The 20,393-nt window shown below is 67.6% G+C and overlaps 1 protein-coding gene across 1 annotated transcript in view; it reads left to right on the plus strand.

The window, feature by feature from the left end:
• The window catches only part of MTA1 (metastasis associated 1), a 32,352-nt gene extending 13,861 nt beyond the window's left edge, over positions 1 to 18,491 (plus strand). The window contains exons 4-23 of the mRNA XM_077756745.1: positions 1,518 to 1,611; positions 4,910 to 4,960; positions 5,088 to 5,214; positions 5,282 to 5,345; positions 6,255 to 6,372; positions 8,513 to 8,615; positions 9,357 to 9,456; positions 9,688 to 9,876; positions 10,889 to 10,963; positions 11,054 to 11,112; positions 11,425 to 11,540; positions 11,730 to 11,881; positions 11,974 to 12,163; positions 12,284 to 12,373; positions 14,515 to 14,667; positions 14,794 to 14,829; positions 17,348 to 17,379; positions 17,636 to 17,797; positions 18,213 to 18,269; positions 18,375 to 18,491. Coding sequence (XP_077612871.1) covers positions 1,518 to 1,611; positions 4,910 to 4,960; positions 5,088 to 5,214; positions 5,282 to 5,345; positions 6,255 to 6,372; positions 8,513 to 8,615; positions 9,357 to 9,456; positions 9,688 to 9,876; positions 10,889 to 10,963; positions 11,054 to 11,112; positions 11,425 to 11,540; positions 11,730 to 11,881; positions 11,974 to 12,163; positions 12,284 to 12,373; positions 14,515 to 14,667; positions 14,794 to 14,829; positions 17,348 to 17,379; positions 17,636 to 17,797; positions 18,213 to 18,269; positions 18,375 to 18,491 — 2,085 coding nt within the window. The remainder of the gene's footprint in view (positions 1 to 1,517; positions 1,612 to 4,909; positions 4,961 to 5,087; positions 5,215 to 5,281; positions 5,346 to 6,254; positions 6,373 to 8,512; positions 8,616 to 9,356; positions 9,457 to 9,687; positions 9,877 to 10,888; positions 10,964 to 11,053; positions 11,113 to 11,424; positions 11,541 to 11,729; positions 11,882 to 11,973; positions 12,164 to 12,283; positions 12,374 to 14,514; positions 14,668 to 14,793; positions 14,830 to 17,347; positions 17,380 to 17,635; positions 17,798 to 18,212; positions 18,270 to 18,374) is intronic.
• Positions 18,492 to 20,393: the final 1,902 nt, after the last annotated feature.

Here is a 20,393-nt window from a genome sequence, read left to right on the forward strand (position 1 = left end):
TGGGAGGGGGCGGGAGAGGCGGGCTGAGTTGCGCGAGTCCTGACCCGGTGCCCGTGCTCGCAAGAGGCCCCGCAGGAAGCTGGGCGCCTGTGGCCCGAGGCCGGGTCTGCAGGTGTCAGGGCCACGGGGAGGCCATGTGCTGCTGGACCGTGTGGCCCACGGGCGCCTTGTTGGCCGGGACCTGCTCTGCCTGGCCCGNCAAGGAAGCAGCACAGAGAGAGATTGTTCGAGGGGCAGTGGAGTGAAAGCGTGTGGCTCGGGGGGCAGGTGGCCTGGTTGACCGGGCCGGCACTGTCCCTGCCCCTCGCCTTGGCTGTGACGTGGAGAGGCCGCTGTGTGACCACACGGCACCGACAGAGCAGTGGCGGTGACCGACGCTTGTCCACTCTGAGCCTGGTGGGGCCTCTGGGTTTGTGTCCCTGCGGCCCCCCTCGCAGGGCAGGTCGGGGTGGGGCGGCTGGGGTCACACCTAAAAGGACGGGGGGCCCTGACGACGGGGCAGTAGGAATCCAGGGCTCTGGAGGCCAGAGGGCAGGCGGCCGGTGGAGCATCTGCTCTGTTCCCTCGGCCTCGACACCCCTCACAGTGGCGGAGGGGTGGCCTGTAGGCTCGGCCCCAGCGGGCGCATGCTCAGCCCCCATCGGCCTCCCCTGCTGCCCCGCGGGACGTGGGGCTCAGGCCTGGTGAAAAGTGGACTCCAGACCCACTCGGTGCGGCCAGGCAGGCGGTTCCCGGCAGGTCTGCGAGGGGGTCAGCTGGCAGGCCCTCCCCTGGTCACTGGCCCCCGGGGCCCCGGACTCCAGAGCAGTGTCCCCCGCGTGGTCCTGGCGGCTCCCCTCCGTCCCTTGGGCGTGGGCACAGGGGGAAGACAGGTGTTCAAGGAAGGCCTTGACTTTTAGTCAAAACCCCGTCTGCACGGGGAGCGGGGAGGACAGGGGGGCAGTAATGTCCACATCTGGTAACATCTGAGTCTGGTAACGTCCACGTGCGCAGAAAGGGGCCGCTCCGAGGTGGACGGTAAAACCCGGAGCTGCTGGTGGCAGTAAAACCAGAGCCCAGGGTTAGGTGATGGTTTGAGGGTGACCCCAGGCCCCGGGGCGGGGACGGCGGGTGGCGGGTGGGCCCCGCGGGGCTGGCACCTTTGGACAGGGGTGAGTGTGTCAGCAGGGGGTCGGTGGGGGCAGGGGCAGCACTCCCTCACTTCTCCGTGGATTGAAAACAAGATGAGTTTTCTTTAAAAAAATCCTGTCAGAAAAGCTGCGGCAGCGATTAGAGTGGGATTATGGTGGTCCGGGGTCTGCCTTTCTGAGGCCTGTTCTCAGGAGTCACGCCTCCTCCTGTGGGGGGGAACACGGGGGGCCTCTGTGTGGCCCCTCCCTGGCCAGCTGCAGGTGTCCCCCACTGCCCCCATCTCCCTGGGCACGGCCCCCCCGTGATGGGCCAGTTCCTGGTCACGCTCAGCCCTGCTGGGCCGTCGGTCAGGTGAGGGGGGCTCAGACCCCGCCTTGCTGTTGCAGACGGCCAACGGGAACGTGGAGGCCAAGGTGGTGTGCTTCTACCGGAGGCGGGACATCTCCAGCACCCTCATCGCCCTGGCCGACAAGCACGCCAGTGAGTCTGGGCCTTTCCTGCGGGGGAGCCCCCTCCTTCCCCTCCTCCTCCCCGGGGGGGCTCTTGGGGTCCTGGGCTGGTGAGGCTGCCTGTCCTGTAGCTGCAGCCTGGGCTTGGCCCCCGGGGTCGCCCCTTCCCTGAAAGCTGGGCCTGCTGTGTGCTCGCCGCAGGTGGCTCTCCTGCTGGGCCTGACTCTGGAGAGCACCCCTGGGATGGTGGGGAGGCCTTGGAGGGGGGGCAGGGGGGCAGGGGCCAGGCCTCTGCTGGTCTCGCTGCACCTCACTCGTTTCCACCTGACCAGGAGGTGTATGCTGACGTCTGGAAAGTGCTTTTAGAAACGGGGTCTCTCTGTAGTTCGAGCCTGAGTCTCGGGGTCAGTGGCGTGGGGGAGCTCCCAGCAGCCTGGTGGGGGCCCGGCGGCGGCCAGCGCTCCTGATCTGAAGCCGACGTCCGCTGGGGCCTGGCCTGCATCTGCTCCCACGTACATGGGGGCGCGGCTTCAGAGGCAGGGCTGCCTGTGCGTGCCGCAGCCCCGGGTCCCCCACGGCCCCTCCTGCAGGGCAGCGAGGGGAGGGGTCCAGACTCTCCTTTTTGGGGTGGGACGCACCGGTGGTTGTGCGGTGTGACTGATCCTGGCCCCAGGTGCTGGCCTACGGGGCCGTCCAGCCCGGGGACAGGCACTGTCTGGGAATTCATCGGTGTCCTCCCTGGGTAGACAAAGGCCCCACCTGCTGTCCCTGCTCCCTCCCCCCAGCCCCAGTTCCTCTGGGTGGGAGGTCCAGACACGGGGGAGTCATGAGCTCCTGGTCAGGCTCCAGGTCAGGGTGGGACCCAGGCCAGGGGACCCCCTCTGCCCGCAGCTGCAGCACGGTGCTGTGAGAGGCAGGACGCCCAGGCCAGATCGGCCTCCTCGGTGGGTCCCAGAGGGGTCAGGGTGGTCCAGGACTGGGTCTCCCAAGGCCTCAGGGGTGAGGAGAGAACAGCAAGGTCTGGCATGTAGGGCTGTGCCCTCGCCGGGACCAGGACAGCCCGTTCTGTGCTGGCGTCGCCCGGCTTCCCATGGGGCGTCCGCTGAGGGGAGGCTGTGGGTCTAGGCCTCCGTGCATGTCCTGTAACCCTAGGCCTTGTGGCACAGGGGGCTCTGTGTCTAGTTGTGGATGATGAAGTGGTTCCCCCCACCCCGCCCCAGGGAAGCATACAAGATGGGGCGCAGTGGAACCTTGACCTTCAGCTCTAAAGCCTGCGCCCATCACCCCTGCAGTCCTGGCTCTGGGTGTCAGGGCAAAGGGCAGGGGGTCTCAGGCTCACCGTCCGGAGGACGAGTCTGTTCGGTTGCTGGTCCTACAGGCGTCAGCAAGGCTGGCCTCTGTCCCATGCGGCAGGGTGGAAGGGACCTTGAGGGGTGGGCTGGCCAGGCCCAGTCCCCGAGGCCCAGGTGGGGAGGGGTCCCTGTTGACTTGCAGTGTGGATGCTTAAGGATCTCTTCACCCGTGTCCACTGCCTGGCCCAGAGCGACCGCAGTCCTCACCCCCTCAGCACGTGGTGGCACATGGTGGCCTCGGGGCCTGGCCGTCCTGCTGCCAGGCCCGCAGAGGCCAGCTGGTGGCTAGGAGGGCTCCAGGAGGAAGCTGGGGGGCAGTGTTGGGGACGGCCACGCTGGAGCTGATGGGGTGGGCACTGGTACCCAAGGCTGCCCAGAGCGCTGTCCCAGAGGGCACGTCATATGTGACGGGGCCCAGTGAGACCACTAGTGTGGCCACCTCAGGGCAGGAAGCTCCGTGCTCCGTGCCATCCCCCTGGTGTTACAGAGGTTTTCCCAGGAACCACATTGCTTGAGGGCACCTCTGCTGATGTCCCCATCCGTGAGCCCGCTGTGGCCAGGGTGAGGCTGGTCCACCCTTCTGCCCAGGCCTGAGCCCACCAGTGTCAAGGGGCAGGTGTGAGGACATTCTGGGGGCCTCCTTGGGGCCCTTCTGGCCAGAGGGAGAGATCCAGGGAGACCCCAGTCAGCTGCTAGGGTTTCTTCTGGGTCTGGAGGCCTGTGCCCACCCCTGCCAGGGCATTCAGCCGCCAGCATGGGCTGGGTGTCCCTGCAGCAGTGAGACCCTTCCGGAGGTCTCCCAGACACCCTTTGCTTAGCCCTTGCCCCTCGTGGGGAACCAGAACAGCCTCCAAGCCATAGCGGGCGTGGAGATTTGTGTCCTGAGATTTGTGTGCTCACACACGTGCTCACGTGCACGCGCACACTCGCATTGCTGTCTGGAACACAGGTGACCGAGTAAGCTGCCGGGGCTCATGGGGTGTGTGCTGAGCTAGGCGTGCGATGGGAGCACAGAGCCTGCCTGTGCCTGGAAGGGTGGGCCCCCAGTACCACCTGGGGCCAGGATCCCAGTGCAGCGTTTTCTGCACCCCAGGCCGCCTCCCCCCACCAGGCGCGAAGGAAGGCTTGGAGCACAGGGGCTGTGGGAGGCTCGCCCTCTCCCCATCTCCTCGGGTGCTGATGTGGCCCAAGCCTGTGGCCACTCCTGGGGCCCCTCTTCGCCACTGCTGATGGCGGCTCTGACGGGTGGGGGTCTCCCAGCCACTGTGGGGAGGGGCGCCGGATGATGGTCTCTGGCCCCATTCCTAGCCATGCTGTCTGGGCCCGCGGTGCCTTCACAGGATGGGCGTGGGCATAAGGTGGGCTGTTTGGCAGGCGTCTGCACAGTGGTGATGACCGCAGGCTGGGGGGTGCGGTGTGCCTGCGGGTCTGCGGGAGTGGGCAGGGGGCAGACGAAGCCAGCAGTGGACACTTGGACCCTGGTGGCCCACACACGTGGAGCAAACGCCTCCCATGGCGTTCCTAGCCTGGCCCTCTGAACTTGGGGCACCTGGAGACTCCCTTTGGTCACCACCGGGGGGCAGCAGAGGACTGTGGGTGGGGGTGGGGATAGGGCCTTGGATGGAGACTAGGGCATCCCAGATTGTTGCCCAGGTGCAGCAGCCCTGTGGGGTGGCCCACTTCTGCGTGTCCCTGCCCCGGCCCCCACGTCCCCCGCACCGCCCCTCACTGCCCCAGACCTCCGCCGTGCCTCCAGGGTCACCCGACCCCCAGTACCGTGTGTTGCCCCTGGGCACTGCTGCCCCAGCCCTGGAGGGGTGGCCGAGGGCCCCTGGGTCCACACTCTGGGGATGACAAGTGCACTGCCGACCTGATCTGGCGCTGCCCCGGGCCATGGGTTGCCCGGTGGGCGGGCGGTGCTCCGTTGCTAACCTGCGGTCCGGGCCCTGTCTGTCTGTCTGTCTGTCTGTCACGTAGCTCTGTCAGTCTGCTATAAAACCGGACCGGGGGCCGACAACGGCGAGGAAGGTGAGAGCCGCCTACGTGGAGGATCCTCATGAGCCGGCTGGGCGGGTGCCAGGCGGGGGGGCCCCGGGTCAGCGGGCAGGGCAGGCCGCTCGGGGGCTCACAGGAACCCCTCACCCTCACCCCTCAGGGGAGATAGAGGAGGAGATGGAGAACCCTGAAATGGTGGACCTGCCCGAGAAGCTGAAGCACCAGCTGCGGCACCGCGAGCTCTTCCTCTCTCGGCAGCTGGAGTCGCTGCCTGCCACCCACATCAGGTACCCAGCAGCCCGGCAGGTGCCCAAGGTCTGCCCTGCCCCCCTGACGCGCGCCCTTCTCTTGCAGAGGGAAGTGCAGCGTCACCCTGCTCAACGAGACGGAGTCGCTCAAGTCCTACCTGGAGCGGGAGGTGAGGCTGGCCTCCTGCCCGCCCCGCAGGGGCTCAGCCCTGACGCGTCCCCCTGCGGGCCCCCCGCCCATCCTGTCCTGGGGCTGAGCCAGAGCCACGGCTGCCGGGCCACGGCAGGTTTCCCGAGTCTGTGAAATCAACAGCATCTGCGTTGCCAGGGGTGGGGGCCGTGGGGCCGCCTCCTGGTCCCACAGACAAGTGTGGGGACCTCGTGCACTTGTGGGATGGTCCCCACTGATGCCACCCCCGAGTTATGACAGCTGAAAATGTTTCCAGACAGTGGGTTTGTCCCTGGGGTGCTGCACGGCCTGGGCAGAGCCTGCACTGGGGACGTGGAGAAGGGGTCTGCAGGGGCTGAGAGGCAGCCGTGGCGGCGAGCCTCACAGGACGGCCCGCTGTGGGCATGGACGGTGTACCTGCGGCCCGTGTCTCCCAGGGGCAGGGCCTGGCCCTTTGCTGGTGTCCACTTGCCTGCTCAGGGAGCACATGGTCCTCACAAGTGCAAAGACCGGCCACTGAGCCGTGTCTGCACATCCCCTCGGGCATCGGGGAAGCAGCGCAGGCAGGGTCACCGAGTTGGGGGCCTGGGGCAGCAGAGGGTTGTGGGAGCAGGGCAGGGCGAGCCCCGAGGGTGGGCCAGTCAGGCCTCTGAACTCGCTGGAAATGACCAAACAGCTCGACGCAGTTCCTACGAAACACAGCCGGGCAGCGCCTGTGTGCGCATCTGCAGTGACCGCCCCCCGTGAACTGGGCTGTAGCATTTTTGTGGCTTGGACGCTCCCCTGTGTTCGCGGTGACCGCGGCGCTGGCCACAGCGTGCCGGCCCGCCAGCGCCAGCGTTTGCGTGTCCTGCCCCCTCACGGCCCCGCAGCGGCCCCTGCTGACGCGGCCTCCTGTGCTGTTTTCCAGGACTTCTTCTTCTATTCTCTGGTCTACGACCCCCAGCAGAAGACCCTGCTGGCGGACAAGGGCGAGATCCGCGTGGGGAACCGCTACCAGGCGGACATCACCGACCTGCTGAAGGAAGGTAGGGCTCTGGGCCGAGAGCGGGGCAGCCGCGTGCCTCCTTTGGGCAGCTCTTGAAGATTTTTCCCTAAAAACTTGCTTGAATGGAATTTGCCCGCATCGCTGGCTTCTGCTGTGGGTGGTGCCGTCCGTGACTCCCGTGTGGCCCACGGCGACCTGAGGGGCCCGCGTCTTGCCTCGGCAGGAGGACACCCGGCCTCAGGTCTCCCGGCCCTCGGTGGGCTCCTCAGTGCCTGTGTGTGCAGCGAGCCGTGTGCGTGGCCAGCGGGTCTGGGGTCCTCGGGACCCTTTCTTTGCTCCCTCCCTGTGGGCCTGATGGCCCGTTTCTCTGAGGATGATGTAGTTTTTAAAAACACCGGGCCTTGGCCTACGTGCGTTTTTCCCTTTTACGCACATGCGCGCACTGCCCCCTACCTCCCTGCCTGTGTGACGTACCACACGCGCGCGCGTCCATGTGCACTCACACTTGCGTGCTCACATACATGCTCACACTGACGTGCACGCACGTATGTGCTCACAGACACGTGCCACGCGCCTACACACTCACACACACACTGGCTTCCCCTTGTTTGATGCTTGTCAGGGCGGTGGCGGGGGAGGGGAGAATCCTGCTGGTTGGAGCGAGGAGGTGGGCGGTGGGGACCTACGCCAGGAAGCACACAGGTGCCCTCTGCCCTGCATCCGCTCTCTGGCCCTTGGCCGCTTCTGGGGGCTGCCCTGAGCCACCTGCACCCCTCCTACCCTCCCGCACTGGCCTGCTGCTTGCCAGCCACATGCCAGTGTGCCCGCGGCGGCCCCACTCTGCTAGCCTCTCTGGCTGGTGCCGGGTCCCACCTTCCTGACCCGGCTGAGAGTGAGGGGACGGTGACGACTGGAGGCTCGATCGTCAGCTGGCCTCAGTTTCTGGGGTGGGGACTTGGGTACCAGGTCTGGGTCGAGCAGCACGGGCTCCCCTGCCCTGCCTCTCGCTCCCGGCTCCAGGGCACTGCAGCACGGTGGGCACACGGTGAACGAAGGCGCATGCTCTCCTCTACACGTTTGAAAGTCTCACGTGGGTGTGCGGTGGTCATGGGCCTCAGACCATAGAGGCCAGGAAGTGTTGGACCCCAAATTGGGGGGGGGGTCCAGGGAGTCCCCCTAGGAAGGACACCGCCTACGATGCCAGGAACTTCCCACCCGTGCTCCGCCTGCTCCTCGCAGTAGCCCCAGCCGCCCGCTCACCAGGCTCCCAGTGGGCGTCCTGGGCACTGACCACGCTGGGATGTGCCCAAGAGGGTTCCCGCGTGTGGTCAGGAGCTCGCTGCCTCCACAGCCCAGGGGAGCTGAGTGCCTCCTGCACGTGTACAGCCTGAGGGCCTGTGCTGACTGTGGACGTGGCCTTGGCCAGGGAGCCAGACACCGATGGCTGTGGGGTGTCCGCCCTCAGGGGCTGGCCTCGTAGGGACCCCACTGTTCCTGTGGCCTCCGCTCCGTTCTCCGTGTGTGAATTTACTTCCTGCAGAGCAGCCGTGCCTGCCGGATCCGGGAGCCCTGCCCTGGCGTCTGCAGTCGGGAGCGGCCGGGGGTGGGGTCCCCTAGAAGGAGGATAAACTGAAATCCAGCCTTTTGGGCACCGTGAGGAGCCCTTGGGTGGCAGACGCCACCACTGGACGAGGCCGCACCGGAGTCCCACGGCCCGGGAGCTGAGTGGGCCTTGTGGCCCCGTGGGGTCTCGGGATTGGGAGCTTGATTAGAGCCAGGCGAGCTGCCTCTGCCTTGTCGCCACTCCTGGGTGCTTCGGGCCGCAGGTGCCCCCCCCACCCCCAGGCCTCTCCTCAGCCTCCTCCAGTTCCTGCCCGGGAGCTCGCACTGTTTGCAGAGGTGAAAACCCAACGTGTGCGTGCGCCGAGCAGACCTGGAAGTCCGCACCCGACAGCGCACGTGTGTGCCTGTGTGCGCGGCCGTGTGTGTGCATGTGTGTGCCCGTGCACGTGCCCGCTGCAGCCTCCCCTTCCAGGCTCACTAGCCCCCCTGAGCCCCAGCAGAGGCGAGAGGGTGTGTGGCCCTGCGGCCAGCAGGCTGATCCCCCAAGACCCTTGGCTCCAAAAGGCCGCAAGCCTCGGGCTCTGCTCGGGCCCTGCTGGCAGCAGCGTTTCTCGTAGGCGAGGAAGACGGCCGAGACCAGTCGCGGCTGGAGACCAAGGTGTGGGAGGCACACAACCCGCTCATAGACAAGCAAATCGACCAGTTCCTGGTGGTGGCCCGGTGAGTGGTCACCGGGGGGTCTGCCTGGACCCCAGGCACGGGGGCCAAACGGCTTCCCTGCCCCTGCTGGCTGGGCCCTCACTCTGTTGAGACTCCACCTTCCCCAGTTCCAGAGAGGTCTGGCCCGGTCTTTCCCATCCCTGCTGTACGGGGGGCTGCGGGGCTGCTGTGGGGGCCCTGAGGGTCCCAGGGGCAGCGCTGCCTTGGAGGGGCTGGCCTTGGCAGCTGCCTGCGTACCTCAGGGGCCACCCACCAGCGGTGGCCTCACAGGCCAGGCACAGACAAGACCCCAGGACTGAAGGACTGAACAGAGAGGCTGGTCCCACGTCTGGGCGGGCCGTGGGCTGTTGTCCTGAAGCCCTGGGGCAGAGGTAGCTGGGAAAGGGGGACGTGGCCCTTAACATCCGGGCTTTGGGGAGCAGGGCTCCAAGAAGCGGCCTTTGCTCCAGCATGCCCCTGGGCGAGGCCTGGGGCTGGGCCCGTGGGAGGGGAGGGCCCGTGGGAGGGGAGGCCCCGTGAGGACACAGGTGGCCACATGCCCAGAAGGCCCCCGCACGTCTCCTTGGACCCTGCGCCTTCACCACAGGGAGGGCCCCGGGCGGTGGCCGCCAGCGGCAGGCTCTGTCCCCGGGGCCTCCTGGCCAGCCGTGCCCTCCTAGCCTGGTGTGCTCTGGGTTTGGCCAGGGCACCCTCTGTAAGCCGGGCTCCAGTGGTCAGTGTCTCCCTGCCCCCCGCCCCCAGCTCCGTGGGCACCTTCGCGAGAGCCCTGGACTGCAGCAGCTCCGTCCGGCAGCCCAGCCTGCACATGAGCGCCGCAGCCGCCTCCCGGGACATCACCTTGGTGAGCGGCCTGCGTGCTGGGGCGTCTGCACGGGACCCAGTCCGTCCGTCCTTCCGGTGCTGCTGGGGCCATCTGTGTCTGGGCTGCTGCCTTCCTGCCCCGCCCNCCGCCGCCTCGGGCTGTCCTGGTCCTTTCCCGGGTGGGTGGGCGGCCAGCCCCGCGTGGGGCCTCCCTGGGTCCTTGAAGCAGCTGGGACACAGCCCCGAGTGACCCCCGCGTGTCCTGCCACAGTTCCACGCCATGGACACGCTGCACAGGAGCGTGTACGACGTGGCCAAGGCCATCTCGGCGCTGGTGCCGCAGGGCGGGCCCGTGCTCTGCAGGGACGAGATGGAGGAGTGGTCGGCCTCCGAGGCCAGCCTTTTCGAGGAGGCCTTGGAGAAGTACGGAAAGGACTTCACGGACATTCAGCAGGACTTTGTGAGTGCCGCGGGTGGGCTCGGGACCCCGTTCCCCAGGGCCACCCGTGTGTCAGCCCCACCGTCCGCGTGTGGCTCTTGGGAGGGCCGCGGCCGAGAGCCCGCCTGCTGCCAGCTCCGAGGTCAGCACTGGGTATCACCAGGGTCTCCTGGCACTGGCCGCCTGGGCGTGTGCCAGCTGTTGGTCGTTTTTAACCAGCCGAGCCTTAGGCGTCCTTGTATTGTGTCCCCTGAGTGTGTCCTCCGGGAATGGCAGCCCGAGCAGGGCTTGTGCCCTCAGGGACCCCTTGCAGCCCTTGTGACCTGTGAGAACACACAGTCATCTAAAAGGTCAGCCTCCACCACAGTGAACCCAGCGGGTGGTCTGGAGGGGCAGCAGAGCCGCCAGGAGCAGGGCGGGGCCCGATCAGGAGCGTCACTCGTGGGCTCCTGGGAAGCCTCCAGAGGGCAGAAGGGACCCCCCCAAAGGTGGGGGGGCTGAGTGGACAGCCGAAGTCCTGCTTACCCAGAGCGTGACACGGGAATCAGGTGAAGTCCCAGACGCGGTGATCGAGGGACCAGGAACGAGCACCCGCTGGGAGATGGGGCCACAGATGATGCCCGGCCAGGCTTGCCCGGCGGCCGCAGGCCTGCGCCCCGACTTTGAGACCACGCTGCCACCTCCGTGGCGGCTTGAGTGAATGCAGTACACACAGCATCTGCATTTTGGACGCGGCGGGGCGGGTGTCATAGTTAAATCCACGCCACAGACACGCTTCCTCCGCATATGGAGGACCCTGTTTCCACAGGCAGAGCAGGAAGGGCTGGCCCGGCAGGAGGCCCCGGGGCTCCAAGCCGGTGCCGGAAACAGCCGCGTGAACAGAACTCGCAAAGTTGTGTTGCTGATGCCTCAGGAACTTGGAGTCCTTGGGAGGGGCACCGCCAGGCCACGAGTGCAGGGGAGAGGGGGCGAGGGAGGGGCCCCTGGTCGGGGAGGGGCCCTCTGCAGCCTCACGCCCACCCCTCTCGTGTAGCTGCCCTGGAAGTCGCTCACCAGCATCATCGAGTACTACTACATGTGGAAGACCACCGACAGATACGTGCAGCAGGTGGGCACCCCGGGGACACTGGGGGCGCGGGGGGCCGGCAGGCAGCCCTTCCCCCACGCACAGCCCCTCACATGTGGCTCCTGTTTCCAGAAACGCTTGAAAGCAGCAGAGGCGGAGAGCAAGTTAAAGCAAGTGTATATTCCCAACTAGTGAGTGCTCCCTCCCCGTGTCCCCGTGTCCCCACCACCCCTGGGGCTGCGGGCTGGGCAGGCCCCTGTCATCCCTTCGGTGGCCAGGGTGGGCGTGGAGCAGCTGTCGGGAAGCAAGGGCGTCAGGACTCAAGCCCACCCGGCCTGGGGTTCCAGTTGGAGCAGAGCACAGCCCTGCTGGCAGAAAGCCCATGCACCCTGGGCGTGGACCGGGGCCACCAGGGCCCAACAGCCTCGCCTGCGCCTTCCTGGGAGCCGCGCACGGACGTCGTGGCGCTCCCGTGACGTCCTCCCTCTCTCCCTTGCCCTAAGTAACAAGCCAAATCCGAACCAGATCAGCGTCAATAACGTCAAGGCAGGCGTGGTGAATGGGGCCGGGGCGCCAGGCCAGAGCCCTGGGGCCGGCCGAGCCTGCGAGAGCTGTTACAGTAAGTGCCCGCCGCCTGGCACCGGGACCCACCCCCAGCGCCGGGCGCCCTGCACCGTCCCGGGGTCCTGGCTGGGGGGCAGGGGCGGGGGTCACTCCCTGCCCGGGGGAAGCCCTCGTCGCGGGTTGGCGNCCTGACGTCACTGGTTCTGCTTAAGGACCCGTCTATCTCCAACTTTGTTGTCCGTAGCCGCCCAGTCTTACCAGTGGTATTCTTGGGGTCCCCCTAACATGCAGTGTCGCCTCTGCGCATCTTGCTGGACATATTGGAAGAAATATGGTGGCTTGAAAATGCCAACCCGGTTAGATGGAGAGAGGCCAGGACCAAACCGCAGTAACATGGTAAGTGGACGCCCCTCCCCGCCCCCACGCGCGGCCGTGCACCCGGCCTGCGGTCATGGCGCTGTGTCGGGGCGGCGCGCCCCCTTCCGCAGAGCCCCCACGGCATCCCAGCGCGGAGCAGCGGGAGCCCCAAATTTGCCATGAAGACGAGACAGGCCTTCTACCTGCACACCACCAAGCTCACGCGCATCGCCCGGCGCCTGTGCCGAGAGATTCTGCGCCCGTGGCATGCGGCCCGGCACCCCTACATGCCCATCAACAGCGCGGCCATCAAGGCTGAGTGTGAGTGGCGGCCCCCAGCCCCATGCTCTGTTCCCACAGGAGGGGGATGACGGTGAAATGGGGGTGCCGCGTGGGGAGCCCTGGCCCCGGGCCCCCCTCACGTATGCCGGGCCCCCACAGGCACGGCACGGCTGCCCGAAGCCTCCCAGAGCCCACTGGTGCTGAAGCAGGCCGTGCGGAAGCCCCTGGAAGCCGTGCTCCGGTATCTAGGTGAGCCTGCCCCAGCCCTGCGCAGCCCAGCCAGCAGGCACCTGCGGGGAAGGGGCGTGCCCTCCCATAGCTCCGGACCGTGGCCCGGGCCCCGGAGCTGCCTGTGTGTTGCTGCAGCCCGCGCACTCCCCGGGGCCCGGGGTTTGGGCTGGGCACACCCAGGACAGGCCCCCGCTGCAGACATCCACAGGGGCTCTTCACCCCCCACCCCCAAGGGGAGGCTCCCTGTGGGGCGAGCCGAGCCAGAGCAGCTAGTCAGCAGCTCCCAGGGTGGGCCCTCGTGGCCTGGGGACCCTCAACACCTCGGCCAGCGGCTTCTGCCGCCACTTTGCCCCCCGCTCCGCCAGCCATAGGCGGTTTGTCCTGGGGGCTCAGCCAGGGAGCCTGGGCAGGTGGGAGCAGTACCAGCCACTTCTGTGGGCTTGGGCGGGGCCGCGAGTCAGTCCCTCTTAGCATGGAGGTGTCTGACCTTCTGAGAAGGACATTCCAGAACCGTGAGCTAAGTGTGTTCCATGTGGACACAAGCGCATTTGGCATCATTCTGTGTCTGGGGTCTGGGCCTCGGGGCTGGGCCTCAGCCCGTCCTGAGAGCCACGGAGAGCTGGGCAGCCTGGGCAGGTATGAGCCTGAGCCTGCCGTCGCCAGCCCTTAGCGGGGCGTGTCCTTGGCTGGGCCAGCCCGGCCGTTAATTCACCGTCTGGCCAGCTGCCAGCCCTCTGCCATCAGCTCCGGTGGCCTGGACCCCGACGCCTCTGATGGGCCTGCTTGTTTATGGGCCTGTGTCTGAAGCTCTCCAGCTGCTGGCAGTCACCCAGTGACCTGCTGGGCCCAGCCCTGCTTGGCTCCTGCTCACAGGACGCCCCGGGTGCAGGATGGGGGTGTCTCCCCCTGGTGGGTCCCGGGTGCAGGATGGGGGTGTCCCCCCCGGTGGGTCCTGGGGTGCGGGACTGGGGGTGTCCCCCCCTTGTGGGCCCTGGGGTGCGGGACTGGGGGATGTCTCCCCCTGGTGGGTCCTGGGGTGCGGGACTGGGGGATGTCTCCCCCTGGTGGGTCCTGGGGTGCGGGACTGGGGGATGTCTCCCCCTGGTGGGTCCTGGGGTGCGGGACTGGGGGATGTCTCCCCCTGGTGGGTCCTGGGGTGCGGGACTGGGGGATGTCTCCCCCTGGTGGGTCCTGGGGTGCGGGACTGGGGGATGTCTCCCCCTGGTGGGTCCTGGGGTGCGGGACTGGGGGATGTCTCCCCCTGGTGGGTCCTGGGGTGCGGGACTGGGGGATGTCTCCCCCTGGTGGGTCCTGGGGTGCGGGACTGGGGGATGTCTCCCCCTGGTGGGTCCTGGGGTGCGGGACTGGGGGATGTCTCCCCCTGGTGGGTCCTGGGGTGCGGGACTGGGGGATGTCTCCCCCTGGTGGGTCCTGGGGTGCGGGACTGGGGGATGTCTCCCCCTGGTGGGTCCTGGGGTGCGGGACTGGGGGATGTCTCCCCCTGGTGGGTCCTGGGGTGCGGGACTGGGGGATGTCTCCCCCTGGTGGGTCCTGGGGTGCGGGACTGGGGGATGTCTCCCCCTGGTGGGTCCTGGGGTGCGGGACTGGGGGATGTCTCCCCCTGGTGGGTCCTGGGGTGCGGGACTGGGGGATGTCTCCCCCTGGTGGGTCCTGGGGTGCGGGACTGGGGGATGTCTCCCCCTGGTGGGTCCTGGGGTGCGGGACTGGGGGATGTCTCCCCCTGGTGGGTCCTGGGGTGCGGGACTGGGGGATGTCTCCCCCTGGTGGGTCCTGGGGTGCGGGACTGGGGGATGTCTCCCCCTGGTGGGTCCTGGGGTGCGGGACTGGGGGATGTCTCCCCCTGGTGGGTCCTGGGGTGCGGGACTGGGGGATGTCTCCCCCTGGTGGGTCCTGGGGTGCGGGACTGGGGGATGTCTCCCCCTGGTGGGTCCTGGGGTGCGGGACTGGGGGATGTCTCCCCCTGGTGGGTCCTGGGGTGCGGGACTGGGGGGTGTCTCCCCCTGGTGGGTCCTGGGGTGCGGGACTGGGGGTGTCCCCCCGGTGGGCTCTGTGGTCATCCTCCGTCAGGATGGGCCGGAGGTGCTGCTGTGTCCATTCGCTGCCCACAGAGCACACTCCGCCCGTGTTGCTCCCAACAGAGACCCACCCCCGCCCCCCCAAGCCCGACCCCGTGAAGAGCGTGTCTGGCGTGCTCAGCGGCCTGACCCCTGCCAAGTCGGCCCCCGTCATCAACAACGGCTCCCCCACTATCTTGGGCAAGAGGAGCTACGAGCAGCACAACGGGGTGGACGGTGAGTCTCTGGCGGGGCGGCCGGCATAGCCTGCCGGCCCTGGGGTGCCCGGCCCCGCCCCTGCTGCACCCCTGCGTGCTGACCGTGTTCTCTCTCCCTCTCTCTCCTGTCGCCGGGCACTGGCAGGCAACATGAAGAAGCGCCTCTTGATGCCCAGTAGGGGTAAGGCCTGGGGCGGCCGCCGGCATGGGTGCTGCGCTCTCGCGTGCATGGTGCACGGCGGGCGGCTCAGGGCACGCCCACGGGGCAGTCCACATGGGCTGGGCCGCACCCTGCTCCCCGTGCTCCCCTAACTTGCCCAGATGCCGTCTCCCACCCCGGGGTCGCTGGCTGGTGGGCTACCCCCTCCCTCCTGGCCCGGTCAGTGGACTGTCCTCTCGTGTGGCCCTGGCGCCCCCGCCGCCTGCCTGTGCTGTCTGCCATCGCGCTGTGACCGCCCGCATGCCGTCAGCCTCAGCTCGCGTGGCTGCCCGTGCTGTGCCTACAGCCCTCTGTGCGCCCTGCCCAGTGGGGGGGGCTCCGGGGCCCCGGCCTCCCGAGTGGAGGCACATGGGTCCGAGCTGTGGGCTACGCGTGGTCCACACGGCACAGGGAGGCACCCTGGGGGAAGGGGTCCCAGAGCCAAGGTGGCAGCAGCACCCTCTCCTGCGTGGGGTGGGGCACCCAGGGGAAGGGGACGGAGGCCGACACGGGGTGCAGGGCCTGGGGGGCGGGGCAGGCGCACCGAGACGCTGCCACCACAGGCGCCCAGGTTGGCTGTGCTCGAGGCGGGACTCTGGAGCGTCCAGGCCCGTCTGTAGTCCTTCCGCCAGTGTCTCCGGGCCTGCTTTGCCTCCTTAGCTGGGCAAGGGGCCTCTGCGGCCTCTGCGGCTGCTCCCGGAAAGGTGCTGGGGTTGGGGTGGCCCCGGCGGCAATGAGGGGCCGCTGGGCTCTGGAGGGTCGGCCTGCAGCAGGGTCCGCTGGGGGGGCAGGAGGGGTGTTGGGAGGACGGAGTCTTGATGCGGGCGCCCCGCACTGTGAGCCGGCAAGCACAGTCCCGGCCTGAGCTCCCCGCACAGGGTGCCGGCCACAGTGGCGGGCCAGGCGCGGGGGCCTGCGAGTGGCAGCAGGCGGTGGTCATCCAGCCTGGCCTTGTCCCGGGTGCTGCCTCTCGGCCGCGTCTGGAGCCCCCGCGGCACGTCCTGTGGGACCATCCGGGGGCTCTGGCGCCGCTTCTGCCGCCGTGTTCCCTGGCGCCTGCGCTGGGTCCCCAGTGCCCCTGCTGTCACGCCCGGGCCGCCCGCCCTTCTCTCAGTGGCCAGACCCCCCACCGTGCCCGTCTCTGCGTGGGGGCCAGCCTGCTTGCTCTGTGCTGACCCACCCCAGGAGCAGGGTCATCCCACAGAAGGCCGCGGGCAGCTTTGAGCTTTGGGGCTTCCTCTTTAAAAAGCTGTTAACGAGCAGGGAGCATAAAGTTAACGACTTCTGTGGTTCACCCGCCAGTGTGCTGCTGTGTCTCCTTCAGCCCCAGCACGACAGGAGACCCGCTGGCCTCCTGAGGCACCGCCGGGCAGCCTAGCCCCTGGGGCATTGCCAGACTGTTGGGCGGGCATGAGCTGAGCTCTGGGCCAGGGCCTGGGCCCTGGTGCCCTTGCGGCCTTAACTCACTAACCCAGCCCACCCGGGCACGTGCGCTTGGCACCCAGCGACTGTCCTTGGCCCCTGGCAGCGCGCACACTCGCCATCTAACTAATGCTAACCGTGTGTTTTCTTCCCTCTGCACCCGTCGCTCTGATAGGCACTTACCTGGGTAAGTAGCGCTGGGCCTCGGGGCTGCAGGCCACGTGCAGCGGCCCCCACCCCCCGCCCTGGCCAGGGCTCCCCCCGCTAGCAGGTGGTTTGCAGAGGGGAGGGCTGGGCAGTCGCTCAAGAGATGGACCTTGGCCAAGAAGCATATCTGGGAAGAGCTGGTCCTAGGAGGCCTCTGACAGGACTCGCTCACGCGGGCACACTCACGTGCATGTGCACACTCACGGGCCCAGGTGGAGCAGGGGAAGCGGCGGCGGCAGGCGCGGGCTTGCCTGGCTTCTCTGCCCAGGTCTTCACTCAGTGTGCACGCGGGAGCCAGGGGCCTTGCGTGCCCGTGGCCGGGGTCTGGGGGCTGAGGGGACTGGGACCTAGCACTGGGCTCCTCCAGAGGTCACTGACAGAGGCCTGCAGCCCCAGACCCTCAGCCCATGGGGTGGGAGTGTCTGTGTCCTGGCCACTCCTAGAAGCTTCTGTCCACTCCTCCAGGGCGTGTGGCCCCAGGGTCACGAGGGATGCTTGGAGCCCCTTGGGAAGCAGCCCGGTGCGGCCCAAGGAGGGGAGGTCCTGGATGAGGGGTTCCCACCGCCGGGTTCATTGCTGTATGCGGCCTTGCCTGGCTGCCCTGCGGCCTGGGCCCCACTGTCGAGCCCCGTCCAGGGCAGGCAGCCCGCGTGGCAGGCACAGTGCCGTCAGAACCGAGGCTCCTGGCCTTTCACCTCGACCCCAAGACTGTGCCGCTCTTGCTGGCTGGGCCGGAGGGGCCCTCCAAGCCCCCAAGAGCTGTGGGATCCCCTGGGGGCTGTTGGGGCTCGGCCAGGACCACGGGAGGGTGTGGGCCCAGGTTTCCTGCCCTTCGGCTACGGGGGCTTACGTTCTGTTCTCCCCTCGTCAGGTCTGGCGAACCACGGGCAGACCAGGCACATGGTAAGAGGACGGGCTGGCTGAGCGGCTGGGCCTAGCGGGACCCTGGCTGGTGGGGAGGCCTGGGCGGCCCTGTCGGGCCCTGTGTGGGGAGCACCAGGGAGGCTCAGCGGGACCAGGCGGGGGCCGGCTCCAGCGTGGCCCTGGCCCTCTGCGGGTCCCCTGCCTGCATGCCTCCTGCGGGGACTGCCGCCTCGGGGGTTTCGGGGTGCAGCACGGAGGCCCCCAGGGTGCCCTCTCAGGCCTCGCCTTGCCACAGGGACCAAGCCGGAACCTCCTGCTCAACGGGAAGTCCTACCCCACCAAAGTGCGCCTGATCCGCGGGGGCTCCCTGCCCCCCGTCAAGCGGCGGAGGATGAACTGGATCGATGCTCCTGACGATGTGTTNGAGAAACTGCTCCTCCGGGCGCCTTGGGGGCAAGTGCGCTTTCACTTACTCCCAGAAAGCCCTGGAGTCGTTTTTAGCTTTGTGTTTACTTTCTGGCCGGAGCGGAGCTGAGGAGCCGCCCGGTGCCCGCACCCACTGCGGGCCTCGCGTGCGGCGGCAAGTTTCGTTGTGTTCTGTTGAAGGTGCCATTTTAAATTTTATTTTTATTACTTTTTTTGTAGATGAACTTAAGCTCTGTAAACTTACATCTGGAATGTTAGGATCGGCATGGCCAGCGGCCGGCCGAGCTGCCTGGTGGGGTTGGCCCCTGGTCTTTTCAAGTAATTTTCATATTAAAAAAAACAAAGAAAAAAAAAGTTATAAAAAGAAAAAACCAACCAGCCCTTCCTGTGTCTTTTGTCCCATCCCTCTCCTTGCTGTGAGCCTTGGGGCCGTCCTGTCCCCCCAGCACCCGGCAGAGCTCACGTACCGGGCTGGGGCCAAGGCCGGCCTGGCAGCGCGCCAGGCGGGTGGACAGCTCAGGGCGGGAGATTCTGTCTGTTGGCAGGCGGACCCTTTGGGGTAAAGCCTCAGTGAGCAGCATGTGACCCCTGGCTTCCCTGGCCTGCAGGCTGAGCTGGGGTTTCTGGCCTTCTCTCCCCTCGACCCCCACAGCTGCCTTCCGCAGGGCTGGCCCCGTGCCCCCCTCTCTCCCACGGAGGAGCTGAGACCCCCTGTGTCTGGCTGAGGCGGCGGGTGGCCTGGCCCTGGCCTGGGACGCAGACTGGCAGGTGCCTGGCTCCCGTGGCCGCGTGGCTCCCCCCCACCAGGGCAGCCAGCACAGCTGGGGCCCACCTCCCTGTCCTGGAAGAGCCCTGCCCCAGCTGTCCGAGGATTTCTGCCCGCAGCCGCAGGGCCAGCCCCTGGCAGGTGTGGAGTTTCCAGAGGGAGAATTTGCTCAGATTTCAGCAAGTACATTGTTTTCAGAAATTCTACCTCCAGCCATCCCTCCGCACCCACACTTGCCGGCCATCAAGACAGATGTGAGGCGTGTAGCCACTGGGAGCGGTCTGGGGGGGGGGACACCTCTCTGTGCCGCCCCAGCTGGGCCCCCCCGGGGTGCGGCTCCCTCCTGCTCCCCCAGCCCCACTGTGACGTGTGCACATCACAGCCAGGAGCTAAAATAGAAACTACTTGTGCTCCTCCACTGGAGACAGATAAGAGGGTGCTGGTTGCCCTCCTCCAGCCCGTGATGGGGCCCCGTAAGGTGACAGGCCGGGGTGTTGAACAGTGGCCCCACCCAGCCACTTCAGTCTGCAGCCTGGTGCCCCCCCACCCCCATGCCCACCCCAAGACTCAGGCCTGGTGTCTCCCACAGGAGCCAAGCTGGCAAAGTCCAGCTTCCTGGGAGCCTTTTCCCCGACCTGGGGTCTCAGGAAGGGGCAGGGGTCTTCTCACACCCACTTCCTTCCTCCTCAGACCCAGGGGCATTTCCAGTGGGGAGCCATCCCCATGGGGGGCCCACCGCAGAGGCTGCACCTCAAAGCCCCCTGCCCTTCCCGGGCTTCCCGTCACCTACCGCCGAGCCCAGCTCTGGGGTCCTCACAGCAGAGCCATGACGTCCCAGCGTGCTATTTGTCAACGTTGCCAGGACGCCGCGCCACTGTAGCCCTGGGGGAGGGGCCTCCCCACACACCTGGCTGGCCAGCTGCTTCCCTAGAAATCCGAGGTCCTCCTCCGTCCCCCGCCTGGGAGCCTGCCCTGCCCCTGCCCCTGCTGTGGCCCTCTGTGGTCTCAGGGGGACCCTGCTGTTCCGTGTCCATCGATCCAGAATAACGGTCACATCAGGGGGCCTCCTGTCAGGCCCCGGGGCTGTAGCTGGGGGGGCACCTGTCCCCCAGTCTGACCCCCACCATGTCCCTGAGGTGTCTGGCCCATGCCAACACCTTTCCTTGGCTCTGCTCCTCACTCTCCAGGCGGGGCTGGGCCCGGCCCCTCCCACATAGCCTCCTTGTGGAAGATACCTGATGCCCAGTGTCAGCGGCAGTGGGCTGTGACCTGCAGGGAGCCCCATCGCCGGCCTCCCCACCCCCATCACCTGCCTTGCCTGGCAAGGGGCCAGAGTCAGGGTGCAGACAGGAGAGGGGCTGGTCAGGCTGGTCGGTCAGGCTTGAGGGGACCACGTGTTTCTAGGCCGCTGTCCTCACAGGAGTAGCAGGGGCTACAGAGTGTGCGTGCAGGGCAGGGGGGCCAGGGGGCTGGCCAAGGCCGGGGCTGCCATGAAGGTGTAGCTGCTGGAGGGCCTGGTTCTGAGGGCCGTGGGACACTGGCTTGCTCACTCCAGTGTGCAAATATGCCTGGCACCAGGGACCTGGCCGGTGCATCCGGCAGAGGGGAGGAGGGCGGGAGAGGCAGACCTTGGTGTCTGGCACAGAACCTCCAAGATACAGGGTGGGGGGCCCAGGGGCCTGGGTGGGGCTGCCCAGACGGGGTGGGGTCACTGGGCTTGTGGTTCGGTCCATCCGCCAGGCTGGAGGCCCAGGGAAGGGCTTATTGGGAGGTAGAGCCCCAAGGGAGGAGGTAGAGCACCCACTGGGTGGGTAGGGCCAGTTTTCAGGCTCCAGGATGGGGCCAGAGAGGAGTTGGGGGC

This window comes from Crocuta crocuta, unplaced genomic scaffold (genome assembly GCF_008692635.1).
Source record: "Crocuta crocuta isolate KB4526 unplaced genomic scaffold, BGI_CrCroc_1.0 scaffold729, whole genome shotgun sequence".
In the NCBI taxonomy this organism is placed as follows: domain Eukaryota; kingdom Metazoa; phylum Chordata; class Mammalia; order Carnivora; family Hyaenidae; genus Crocuta; species Crocuta crocuta.